Raw genomic sequence first — 13,252 nt, 5'->3', positions numbered from 1 at the left:
CTGAGTGGCCACCATGCTGGGCCTGGCTCTCCAGGCTGCTTCTGACCCGGTTCCCCTGCCTGGCCACTCCCATGCCGTTGCTGGTTCCCACACATGTCCCTCTTCTTCCTGCCCCTGGCCTCCCAGCCCAGTTCCTCGGAGCAGCACAGGCTCCCTCATTCTCACCATGAGCATCTCGCTGGTGAGGGAGTTGACGAGGTCTGAGACGGAGGAGCGTGGCTCGGTCCGGCGGTCGGACTCATCGTGGGGTGTCTGGCCTGGCACCGGGGCTGTGTTCACCGCCTTCCCTCCTGCAGGCAACCTGGGGGCAGGGGAGTCCAAATGAGATTGGGCTGGGAAGTGAGCTGGGTTGGGCACCCTGGCCTGGGGGGCGGCAGGACCTTCTCTGAAGACCCCAGCAGCTGCCATCCCCGGTGGGCCAGCAGGAGCGGTACTCCTGTCCACGTGGACACCTGGTTTTCCCTGGAGACCCATGCCTGGGGCCCATTCTCCTTGCAGCCTCTACCCCAGGCGACTGTGGCTTAACTACTTCTGTAGGGGATATTTGGGGGAAGTGTCCCCATTCTTCCTGTTCCCCAGAAACCCCCCACCCTCCAGTCATTGGCTTGCATAGTTGGTCTGTGAGCTGGCCACCGCCCCCACTCCCCAGAGACTTGTTCTATCCCATCCGCCCCCAGCCTGGAAGGGGGAGGCTCCGCCGTGGCGTGGTGTGTCCAGGTGCCTCTCTGCGTCATTACCCTCTGCAAACACACCCAGAAGGTCTGTCTCCCAGACGCCCCACCTGTGTTTGCTTGGGCTCATCAAGAATCCTCTTCCCACCCTCTAGACATGAGACTGACCAGGTGAGGTCAGGACAACTCTCCACAGTGACAGAGTATTCTGTATTTGTGCTGTCCAGTGGAACAGCCACATGCCGCATGTGTGCATTTGAGCATTTGCAATGTGGCCAGTGTGGCTGAGAGCTGAAATTTTAATTTTGTTGAATGTAAGCTCATTTAGGTTTAATGGCCCCATATTGGATAGGGTGAGCCTACACCCCTTTGTTCCCCAGTTCCCATCCTTCTCCCACTTGCTGAAGACTGTGCATTTGGTAAGGCTCTCACCCAGGGTCACAGAAAGACAGGTACCACCAAGAAGCCCTGTCTGCACCCGACTCCATGCCGTTCCCAGGACGCTGGGCTCTTTGACCCAGTGGCTGGGTGGTGAGCCCAGGCTCCGTTCAGCTGGGGATCAGGAACGGGGCACTAAAAGCCTGCCCAGGGACCAGGCTGGCATGTCCCATGAGGAGGAAGAGAGGTGGAGGAAGGCAGGGAGGAGGAGACGGGGGACCAGTAGCATGAGGCTCAGGACAGGCTAAAATAGAACAGCTTTGAGAGCACACAGCCACAAACTGGGAGCCACACGCTGAGGGTGGACATGAACCATGGCCCTCGGGTGGAGACCAGCCTCCAGTACACAGGCGACCACGACAGGCACAGACAGACATGCACAGAATATGCCAGGCCCTGGAGGGGAGACATCAGGATCCCAAAGCAGGGTGCGTGTGTGTGCGCACACACACAAGCATGCACACACATGTACACACACAAGCATGCACACACATGTACGCACATGCGCGCGCACACACGTATACACACATGTGCACACGCAGGCACACACATGCACATGAGCCTCACAGACATCCAGAGGGGCAGGGAGAGGACGGCAGGGGCCACAGGCAGGCCAACCACAGCAGCAGTGACGACACACATACAGCGATGGCACACAGGGATCCCGAGAGGAGACGCGTTGGGGTGACCCAGGCATGCCACGTGTGCACGTGAAGGGGGACAAACTGAAACGGAAAGGGCAGAGAGTGGCCCAACATCCTGATTATCAGAAGCACGATACACCTGCTGTGAAAACCTGGCCCTGCCTCTACAACACGGAAACGCCCACTCCACCCAGCGACACGCGGGCGCCCCTCCCAGAGGGCCATGGCACGCATGGACATGTGGACACGCACGCACCACACACACACACACACACACACAGGAGAGGACACGTGCTCACACAGGCAGGCAGGGGGAAGGAAAGGAGCCCGAAACAGCTGGAGAGGTAAAGTCAGGTTAGAAACAGAGTGGGAGAGCAGGGAGAGTGCGAGATTGGCTGCTGAAGGTATGAGAACGTTAGAGTTATTTGGCCACGCCGCAGCGTCGGCACAGCTGCCAAGCAGCCTGGGAGAGATGGTCAGCGCCACTGAAGCTGTCGGAGGTCACAGGACAGAGAGACAGAGGTGAGAGGTACAGAGAGAGGCAGAGGGAGAGGCCGAGGGGCCCATCGCCGGCCCAGGGCAGCCCTGTGAGGAGCAGATGGGAGAAAGGAGACAGAGGGAGAGAGAGGCCAAGAAAGTTAGTCAGAGACGTGTGAAGGCTGCCGGGTGGACGAGGGGACAGGGAGGAGCGTGCGGCCAACAGGAGAGGCAGAGAGGAGGCGGGGGACACACACCGTGACAGAACATGGTGGCTTCAGAGTAGGGAGAGCAATGGGGGTGGCCTGGTCCCCGCCTTGCCCTGTCCCCCACTCAGGGTGGGGGTGGGCCGCGGTGGAAACCATTTGGATCCCAAGGAGCAGTGGTGAAACGATGGCAGACAGCATGAGGGGGTGGACACGAGCAGAGTGGCTGAGGGTGGAATGGGCACAGCAGGGCGTGGAGCCAGGGCCTCCCTGCCTCCCTCCCTCCCTCCTGGGAGTGCAGTCTGAAGTGTGGTGCTGAGGCCCAGGAGCTGAAGGATCCCGGATGGGGGACTTCAGGGACACCAAGAATCGTGGGAACAGAGGCAGTGACTGGCCCTCTCATCTCCTGCTGCTTGTTGGACACACTCGCACGCTGCTTGGAACCTGGAATGGCCACTCCTCCTCCCGGGGCGCTGTCTCCCATGAGCCTGCTGCTCACGGACTAAGGGGGCTGAGTGTCCTCCCCAGTGACAGCCAAGGGCCACTACCCTTTCCTCCAGAGACATCTGGTCAAGGAGTCAGCTGGGGAGGGAAAGGTGGGGCTGGGGTCAGAAGGGCAGACCCTGGGTCTAGAAGGAAAGGCTGAAGAGGGAGGGACAGCCACCCCAAGGCCACCACTCCAAAGTCTGGGGGTCCAGGAGATCAGAGGGGTGGGGCCCTAAGTTGCCTGGTGCCCAGTGGGTGGTGCTGATGCCAAGCTTTGGGAAGGGGAGAGTCTGCTGGGAAGGAAGCATTGGATTCTGGACCCCTGTGACAGTCCACCACCCGAGAAGCACCCCAGTGTCCGTGAGGAATGAATTTCCAGGATAGGTGGGCATGATGAGGCTGGAATGGCACGGTCCACTTGGAAAGTCAGGCTGGGTGGTGGCGAGGGCACACGGCCTCCACCCCCACACCCACCTTTCCCAGGAAGGCAGGGGACAAGCTGATGTGATGATCAGAAGGGATGGGTGTGTTAAATATGGAGTGAGACCTAAGTGGCAAGGAGGTAAAAATAGACTGTGGGTGACAATGGAGCCGGTTCATTAACACATGGGTGATGTGAAATCTTGTTTCCAGCCTGCTTCTGCTCCCTCACGCTTCACACCTTTCCCAGCACCAGTCTCAGCTTCTTAGTGGGCGTTCAGAGGACTCCAGCCACCCCCTGTGTCTTCTTGCCCCTGGCTCCTGGCCCTCCCAGTGGCCCTCTGACTGCCCTGCAGCCTAGCTTTGAGACCCTGGCTCAGGAAGTCACAGCTCCTGCAGTAGTGGCTAGGTGGGTCAGAGGTGGCAGGCTCCACTCCTCTGGTACCCCTGCACATGGGCTCAGGGCCTGACACCATTTGTGCCACTCAGTGAAAGACCTGGCCCCACTCTCTGGGGACTTCCAGCCTTGCCCACCACAGACCATGCAACTGTGGACTCAGGATGGGAAGAAACTGGGAGGGGTGGTCTCCAGGAGCCACCAGAGGGACAGGCAAGCCAGCCATCTTGCCTCTCAGTCTATTCACCCTCCCTAGCCCACAAGCCCAGGGCAGCAGCCTGGGACCGTCCCTTCTGGCCCCTGGGGCCTCTCAAGAGCCTCAGGATGGCCTGTCCAAACAGTCCCTGCCCAGCTCACAGGACACACGCCCCAGTCCAAAGGCCCGTTTCCCTCACGAAAGGCTTAGCATATCTGAGCCTGAGGGGCCATTCCTTAGAGGTTACCCTGTCCAATCCTTCACTTGACAGATAAGTGAGCAGAGAACCCAGAGAGGGGCTGTGACTTGCCCAAGGCTGCAGAATGAGGCTCTGGCAGAACCAGAGCTGCAAGGCAGATGTCTTGGCTGCCAGGCCACATGCTCTCTCGCAGGCCTTTGGTCTGATGGGAAGCAGACCGGATCAAGGTGAGAAGCCCTCCTCCCATGATTCCCAAAGGCTACTTCATCCTGGAAACCACAGGTATGGTCAACCCAACCTAAGGTCAGGCATCCACTGGCCCAGCTGTGGGATGTGGCCTGAACCCTGGGACTTCCCACCCTACCCCTTGCCCATGAGCAGCGCCCCGCCCCCTCCCTGAGACGGGGACAGTAGGAGATGCTTTCCTGAATTCCTGATAGCTGAGGCTGTGGCAGTTTAAATGCCCAGCCTTCTGTTTGGCCTGTGCTGTGGCCACACAGGCTATGCCCGGTCTCCATAGGGTCCCGAGGCCAGCCGCAGTGACAGGGAGCCCAACAAAGCCAGGCCTCACCCTTGCTCAGGACGGCTGCCTGCACTGCTCCGGGCCCTCCCCAGCTCTCTCCTGGTGCCCCGGCTCAGGGGAGAACCTTCTGGTTATTTCTGGCCACCAGGCCTCTCCCATGCCCCAGACCCTCCCACCATGGGCTCCTCTTCCATCAGCCAAGCAGCCCAACAGGACCTCCAGGCAAGAGGGAGGTTGAGGGGGTGGGGATGAGGGAGAACAGGCTGGCGCCCCTTCCCTAACATCCCCCCCGCCCACCAACCACCAGAGAAACAGGGATTTCCGGTTGGGGTGGGGACAGAGATGAAAGATGGAGGGGCAGCAGAGAGCAGCCAAGCAGGAAGATGGGGCAGAAAAGGCTGCGCTTGCTCCGGGCTGGGGCAAGCATGCCGGAGAGCAGGTCTGATCCAGAATGGTCCCAGGATGGCCACAAGTGGCCTCAGACCCCAGGGACACCACCAAGGTGGCTGTGTGTGAGGGCACCGGCTGGAGAGGGGGCTCGTCCTCCCGCTCCAGCATCCGCTGAAGGCACCACCACCTCATCCAGCAGCCAGGGCCGGTCGAGGCAGGCGGCCTCTCCGCGCCTCCTTCTCTGCCGCCGCCGCCGCAGGCCCTCGCCTGTGCTCGTACCTCTTGTCCCCCTGAGCGTTCTGGTTCTGCTGGGTTCCTGGGTTTTGCAGGTCAGGGATATTGGCAAAGTCATCCTGTTCCGAAAGCCCTAAGACCAAGGATAGCACCACCATCCGGCCTTCCCTGCCCGGGGTGGGCAGCCCACCGGCCAGGGTGAAATGAGGAGGCCCCGTGGGCAGGGGCAGGGGGGGAGGAGAGAGAGAGAGAGAGAGAGAGAGAGAGAGAGAGAGAGAGAAAGAGAGGGAGAGAGAGAGACAGAGACAAAGAGAGAGAAGAAAAAAGTGTAAGAAACTGGCCCTGCAGGAAAGAAAGCAAACTTCAGCACTGTCAACAGTTGCAGGATAGAGTGGGGAGAGTGGAGGCAGGGAGGGAGGGGACGTGACTATGGCCCGAGATTCCACTGGCCCCAGCCAAGAGCAAGATTCTCCAGAGCTAAACTGCAAGGGGCTGGGCAGAGGCCTGCAGAGGTGGCCTATGGCTGGGACAGTCCCAAGGGAACACGGGGGGTAGGGTGGGGGGAATGGAGCACAGGCCCTGGAACCCCACAGATTTTCAAAGGCTAATGCATGCCCAGCTGGACTCGCTCTGACCATCTGGGCCACTGGGAGAAGAGGGAGGGGCTCCGTCAGTATCGGGCTCCGTCAGTATCCTGCACCGGCACCACGCAGGCTTAGAAAGTTTCGAAATCCAGTGGCTACTGCACCCTGTCCTTATGGAAGCCCTTCATAGACAATGCTGTGTCACGGCCAACCGGATGTCCTTGAAGCCAGGCAGGGTCTAAGGAGCTACCTCCCCTAGGCTCCTGGATGAACAAGCCCATCACAGGAGAATGAAAGTCCTCTGTGGTGTATGGCAACTCGGCCACAGTGGCTGTCTCCTGTGTCCTCCTTGCTGGAGATCCAGGGAATGAGCATCACCGCTGAGTCCAGGTCAAGGGCCTTTCACTGGAGAAGAGGTCCAAAAGGCACCACAAGCCAAGGCGGCAAGAAAGTGCAGGAACTTGGCAAGGTCTGGAGAAGTTTTGGCAGGACTGCAGGGAGCCTGTGCCTGCAGTGAGAGATCGCGCTTTGAGGGAACACAGTCAAGGCTGAATAGGCGGGGGATAGGCAAGAGGGCGAGACTCTCTTGGAGTGGACATGTGGGCAGCTGTATGAGGCCAGGTGTGACACTTTTAGTAGAAGCATTCTCAGAGAACCATTGGGCAACTTGCCAGGGTCTTTGCGAGGTTACCCGCGTTTGCCGGGGGGTAGGGGGGAAGGGAGCATCAGTGGTGACCCTGCTGTCCCTGAAGGCCATCAGAGTCCGTGAGCATTTTCTGGGTGCTTTGTGGAGCTCCTCCAGCGTGGGGCCTCTCATCAGAACAAAAGGAAAGGGAGGGGTTCTCAGACAGGCCAGGCAGGAAAGCACGTCTCAAGAAGGGCCAAAGGGAAGACAGTAGGGCTGACGGAATATTCTGGAAGGGAGAGGATGCTGGGTCAGGATGTCTACCACTTCAACCACTGTGAAGGGAGGCGAGGTTTACAGAGGAAGAGCTTACTCTAACTTCTCAGAGCGGTTGTCAAAAAGGGAACAAACAGGTGAGAAACAGCCTCTGAGGTGAGGGGCGAGAGCATGAGGGTCTTGGAAAATGGGACATTATCTCTGGGGTCTCAGCGAACGGAGGGAGCTAAGTGGCTGCTGTGCCCCTCCCTGTCTTTGCATCTTTGGTCCTGGGCACAGTTACTCCAGGCTGGCCCTTGTGCTGGGATCTAACTTTCGGGAAAAAAACTCTGCCCCCTCCCTCAGGACAAATCCTCATTTTCTTTGTTTTCTGCCCACCGGTACTGTTTCAGAGTTGGTAAAATTCCATTTGGCTGCTCGGGAGCTAGTTGTGCTGGGGGAAGGCAAACTCACTGAAAACAACATGTTTTTTCCCCAGTTAATGCATTTTTCAGATACTCCTTTTTCTCTTCTTAAAAACAGAACAGCTCCTCTGCATAAATTCCCGATTCGTCACTCTCTCCAGCTCTGCAGGCCGCGAGGGTTAGGATGAGGGGCAGGGGCTGGAGAGTGGAGGGAGAAGCTGGCAGTGTTAGGGGAGTCACGACCACCAAGCAGAGGGCTGCTGCCCTCCCTGCAAGGCGTGGGTGGGATCATGGGGGGCCAGGACAACCCTCGCCACCTGCTTCTCTACTGGAGTCACCAGCATTTGGGCAAGAAAAGAGCCTCAGAAGCAGGGCGGCTAAATTGTACGGCAGGGGGCAAAGTACGGCCCACGAGCTAAGAGTGGTTTTTACATTTTCACATGGTTGTTTTAAAGAAAAAAAGAATGTGTGATGGAGATTATATGCGTTTTGCAAAGCCTAAATTATTATCTGGACCTTTCTAGGAAAAGTTGGCCGACCCTTGATGTGAGCTCTGGAGGTTGCCAGCGACTAGGGGAACGTGAGACTTGTCCTGGGGCACAGAGCAGGGACAGAGGATGCTTCTGCATGTGCGATGCTGGGCCGATCCCGGTTAGCTGAGAAGGCAGCAGGCAGGGAAGAGATGGTACCCAGGTTCCTGGCAGGCCCCTAGCCCAGTCTGATGGCTGCTGGAACAGGAAGTGGGGTGACAGCTGTGACAAGACAGTCTGAGGTGGGGAGCAGCAGGGGCGTGCAGGCGCCCGGAAGCCTCTCAGTCCTGTTCAAGCCTCTGTCCCAAAACAAACCGCCACCTGGAAGACAGGAGGCTTTTCTGGGCATCTCGTCTTGTGCAGGCATCCAGTTAGATTCCTGAAGGTCCTTGAGTGGGGTAGAGCCCCAGAGAATAGGGTGTCCTGATTTGCCAAGGAGAGTCACAGGCAGCATGTCTTGCTGGCCATGGGCCACTCACACAGGTATGGGAAGCTGGCATGGCAGGGCCTCTTCGGATGGGGTGCCTCGCCCAGGGCAGCGCTCCCACCTGCCCAGGAAGCCCTGGCTGAGGTCTCAGAGGAGAGACAGGATGCTCCGAGGAACTTGCTGGCCTTCAGAATCCCTATATCTTGCCAATGCTTCCCTTTCCTCCTCCCTTTCTCCTCTCCCAGGCTTAGTGTGCTGGTCTCCTGCTCCGTGAAAAGTGCTCCCAGGGAAGACCTGGGCGATGGGAAAAATCCCCAGGGCCTGGAAGGAAGCTCATGTTAGGGCAGAGGAGGGAGGTGATGTTGGGGATGGCAGCCCAGACCTGTCTTAGGCTCTGAGGGTGGGGGGTAGATGTCCAGAGGGATGCTGGGAAGGGGCTTCCTGGGTGGGGCCCCTCCAGGGAGAGCAGGGGGTGGGCGAATGGCCGGAGGGAACGGTTAAGGTTAGACACGGATGGCGTGTTGTTACTTCTTAGGCCTGTATGCTTGAGAGAAAGCTCCATTCAGAAACAACCTTTTCTAAAGCTTTGGGGCGACATCTCAGATTTGTCCTCAGGGGATAGGTCATTACTGGAGGAAGGAGACTTGGGAAGTCAGGGCGGGAGCTGGAGGACAGGTGGCTACAGAAGGTCAGAGAGATAGGGGAGGGCTGGTGGCAGGGACAGGGATAGAGGAAGTGAGAGGGAGGCAGGGAGGGGTGTGGGCCAGGAAGGCTAGCAGAGTCAGGTTACAGGGGAGAAGTAAACTGAAGGGGAGGAGGCAGGGCTGGAGATGAGTAAAAGAGATGGGTTTGGGAGCAGAGCTGGGAGGAGAGAGGTTGCAGGAGTGAAGGAAGACCGGCCGGGAGGCCAAGAGCAGCCTGGGACTAGCTGGGGAGAAGAGATGGATCTCAGGGCACTGTCCAGTGTCTCCACCTAACTTTTAGGGGGGAACTTCCCTAAAGGCAGGGGTCCTCGTAGGGAGGTGGCTCAGAATCCTTCCGTGGTGGCCTTCAGGCATGAGCCACAAGAGGCTAAGGAGGGGGCTGCCAAGTCTGTTTGGCACCCTGCCAAGGGGATGGAGGGCTGGGAGGTACACACAACCAGCTGCTTCCAAGGAGATCTGGGGGGCAGGAGGCTGGGTCGGGGAGGTGGGGGCCGGCCCGCTCAAGGGGAGGACTTACAGGAAGGATTTCATGTCCAAGCCTCGGTTTCGAATCTGCCCCACCACGTGGTCCCAGCTGCCCGGGTTGGAGCGGCTGCGGCCCCCCGCCGCCCGGTACTTGGAGCCGGCCGAGGTGCCCTGCCGAGCCTGGCCCCGGCCATAGGCCCGGGAGTTGGGGCCCGGCGCCGAGGCCATGTGGGCCTGCAGCTGGCCCAGGCTCTGGCTGGTGGTGGGCTGGCTGGGCTGCCGGCCCCGCTGGTGCTGGCTCAGCGGCTGCTGCAGGCTCTGCTGCCGCATCAGGGTGCGGGGTCGCTGGCATTTCGGCTCTCCCGTGGAGCTGGGGATAGACTCAAGGGTAGTGGCCGTGGACAGGGTGGAGTCCTCGAAACTTGGGGCAGGTGGAGGAGAGGAGAGAAAGGAGAAGCAGGTGAAGGGATCACAGTGGAGGAGAAAGAAGCCGAGGGCCAGGACTAGGAGGCCCCAGTGCAGGGTGCGCGCTGTCGGACCTCGCCAGGCCTCCATCGGAGCTGTCGCCGCTGCCGTCGCCGCCACTGCCTCTCCCAGGAGGCTGCAAAGCCCTCGCACCCACCCTGAGTCCCGAGGTCGGCTCCGCCCACCCACCTTCTGGCCCTGGCTCAGCTAGTGCCAGAATACCTCCTGGCTAAGCCGACCTCCCTGCTGGTCTGAGTGGGCTGCCAGTGCTGCCAAGGCTGCGTGGTGAAGGCAGGTCCCTTGGGCCCTGCGGCTGCCTGTCATGTTGGAGTGGGAGGGGTGGAGGAAGCTGCTGTGGCTCCTCCCGCTGTCTCGCTGGGGGACACCAGGAAAGTCTGCCTCTGTGTTCTAAGTACTGCCATCCTTTGGAGACAGGAAGAAATCCAGGCCAGCACAGAGCTGGCCTAGTAATCCTGGGGAGGCCGGGGAAGCCATCAGTTCTTATACTTTGTCCACAGAGGTGAGGAAGCGGCAGACCTCTGCCCTGTGGCCAGTACCACCTTGGGATTCAGGCTCTGGCATGGATCTCTGCCCTCTTTCCAGGGTTCTTTGTTTCAAAGGTCCAGCATCCTCTCCTGGGGTCTTGGAAGTATCTCCCAGTCAGAGGACTGGACCAAGGAAAGAGTGCAGACAGTGTGGGAGCCCAGTATCCACTCATCCGACACTTCACCGCAGTTCTAGCAGAGAAGAGGGTGACTGTCTGATGCATTTGCAAGGGGGTGCTCTCCCACAGGCCCATCAGCATCTCTGAAGTGCACTGGGAAGTGGGGCAAGGACAGAGAACTAGGACATGGCTGGTCAGATGCAGCATAGCCTCAGAGACCTGGGTTTGAACCCCACCTCTGCCACTTACTAAATATGGGACTCTGGAAAAGTGACTCCATCTCTCTGGGCCTCAGTTTCTTCATCTACGAAATGGGAGTAATAAAATAATCTCCAAGCTTCCTCTGTCACAGAGTTGCCATGAGGATCTAATGAAGTTGGGCTGTATTGAAAATGCTGTATTGGTAAAAGGTCCCCATGCCAGTGGTTGGAGTCCGAAGTCCCTGGCCTCCCCTGGAGAACCTGTCTGCTTCATGCGCTGGCTGGAGATTTCACCATATCCCATAGGCAGGGCCAGAGCCAGGCTGCCCCCAGGCACCAGAGCGGAGCCAGAGACTGGGCTGAATGAGCAGCTTTGGGTGAATCATTTCTCATCTTGGAACTTCAGGGTTCCAATCTTCTCCTCCTCTGTCCCTTCCCTCCACCTCTCAATCCAATGGTCCTGGGGAGGGGTTGGGAATTCATTGCCTGTGGGCCACCATCTGGCCTGCTGCTTGTCTCTGTAAATAAAGTTTTACTGGAACCAAGCCATTGGCATTAGTTTACATGTTGTCTCTGGCTGCTTTCATTCCACAATGGCAGGGTTGAGTCATTGTGCAAGAGACTATATGGCTTATAAAGCCTAAATATTTCCTAAGTGGCCTTTTACTGGGAGTAAGTTTGCTGACCTCTGGTCTAGGGCCATGGGGCAGTCAAGTATCTCCTGGGCTGCCCAAGGGAAGAGGCCCCAGAGCCCTTGGGAGCCACTTTCACCACTGCAACCAGACCTCAGCTTTGCTCACCCTCTGAGCCTACCCTGGGAACCAAAAGACAACAGTTAGGCTACCCCTGTGGGCTGAGAGAGAGAAAGGAAAAGACAGAGTGAAAGAGCGAGAGAAAGAGTATAGTAAAGAGAGAGCGAAAGGGAGAGAGAAGAAAGCAAAACATGGCTTTAGCTGGGGTCTTGGAGGGGTGGCAGCCTTGCCTGACTCAGGCCTGAAATCAGGGCTACCTCCAGGGGCAGGCCCAGGCCTGGCTGGCCAGGTAGGCCCACAGCTCCTTGGGGGCAGGTCGAGTCAGAGGGAGGGTGGCACATTGGCAGATGCCTCCTCCTCCTCCTTGGTGACCTCATTTTGGTTTCCTATCACATCCAAAATTAGTCCAATTTACAACCTCTCAGTCACAGGAAACTAAAATTGGTTCCTGAGGCCTGAAGCCAGAGGATGGCATGGAGGCCTAACTGGCCTGGAGACTGGCTGGGGAAGGCTGGGAGGGTGGGGCACTGGGCCAGGCTCTCTGAAGGGGTGTGTGGCTTCCCTGTGGGACCCTCCTGAGGCCAGATGTTGGGAGAAATTGGCTTGTGTGCACTCAAGCCAACTAGCGAATGAGATCTCAGTACGGTGGCCTTCAGTGCTCCCAGTGGCAGGAACCACAGGTCTTCTGAAGAGAATCAGGAGGGCCCTCAGTTGAGGCAACAGGATGGCCCAACAGCTAGGAAGGGGCAGGGCTGTTGGCCTGTTAAGTGGGAGGCTGCTCCATTAGCTGGGAGTTCCAACTTCTGAAAATGGAATTTATACCCCAAGGGAAACTGGTCACAGCTCAAAGGACTCAGGGTCTAGAAGGGCTCTGCTGAGGGGAATCAGAAGTTTCCAAAGGCCAAGATGAGAATAATGCGGCCCCATGAGAGGGGATATACTATCTGTGGAAAACAGGGGCCAGTCCTACGTCCATCAGCCAAGAGTGGGCCTGACTCTTTGACTAGCTCAGACAGCTATTACAGAGGGGACGGCTCCTTCTGCCTGATGTCTAGAACACCCCATGACATCTGGCGAGTGAAGCTAGCTGGGGTTTGACAACCCGACCTCCAGGAATACACAGTCCCAACAGCCAATGGTGGGATAGCTCGGTAACCAAGACTGGGACAGCCAACAGGGATGGCTGAGATGAGGATGAACCGATGCGGCAGCCTGTGGCTGCTGGTGAGTGGCTTCCACAACAGATGATGTATGGTTCAAGCAAGACTGGGACAGCCAATGGAGTCACCCCATGGTCAAAAATGGAATGGCTCAACTTCTGGGTCTAGAGCCATCTGCTGGCAGTAAGAGGGAAAGCCTGGGAGCTGATGGGTGACTGTCAGGCTGAGAGTGGGCCAGATACCCAGGATGAGATGGAATAACCACAGGCCTGCTGCCCGTGGAGGGATGACCTGGTGGCTGAGATGGGGCGGCCAATCAAAGAGGATGGGATGACCCGGAAACTGAAATGAAGCTGCCCTGGGGGCAGAAAATGGAATGACCTGGTCACTGGCAAAGGAAGGGACTGATGGGGCATCAGCCAGAGGCTGAAATGCATCACTGTATGGCTGAGTTCGTCGTGCCAGATGGCAAAGATGATGGGAGAGTCTCATGAAGGGATGGAATGAGCCAGGGGCCGAGGACGGCACCTCTGGGGGCAGCAGCGGGCATGCCAGGGGTCCCGCTGTCCACCCTGGCAGGGCAGGCCTGAGCTCACGGCTCCGGCAGCCATGGGGCGCCATCACTCACTTGGACAAGTTGAGCTTCCCTGCGGCCAGGTGGCTCTGCACCGTCCGCCAGCGGCCTCTCCCCGCCTTGCCACTGCTGCCCGGCTCG

General features: G+C 58.5%; 1 protein-coding gene across 1 annotated transcript in view; it reads right to left on the bottom strand.

The window, feature by feature from the left end:
• The window catches only part of SYT7 (synaptotagmin VII), an 86,826-nt gene that overhangs the window by 15,687 nt on the left and 57,887 nt on the right, over nt 1–13,252 (bottom strand). Inside the window, exons 17-20 of the mRNA XM_011942791.1 lie at nt 13,166–13,248; nt 9,349–9,717; nt 5,327–5,449; nt 166–301 (exon numbers count right to left, since the gene is read on the bottom strand). Of these exons, the coding sequence (XP_011798181.1) occupies nt 166–301; nt 5,327–5,449; nt 9,349–9,717; nt 13,166–13,248 (711 nt within the window). The remainder of the gene's footprint in view (nt 1–165; nt 302–5,326; nt 5,450–9,348; nt 9,718–13,165; nt 13,249–13,252) is intronic.

This window comes from Colobus angolensis, unplaced genomic scaffold, assembly GCF_000951035.1.
Source record: "Colobus angolensis palliatus isolate OR3802 unplaced genomic scaffold, Cang.pa_1.0 Scaffold21, whole genome shotgun sequence".
Lineage (NCBI taxonomy): Eukaryota > Metazoa > Chordata > Mammalia > Primates > Cercopithecidae > Colobus > Colobus angolensis.
The sequence above is the reverse complement of the archived record's forward strand: the minus strand, read 5'-3'. Positions and strand labels throughout refer to the sequence as shown.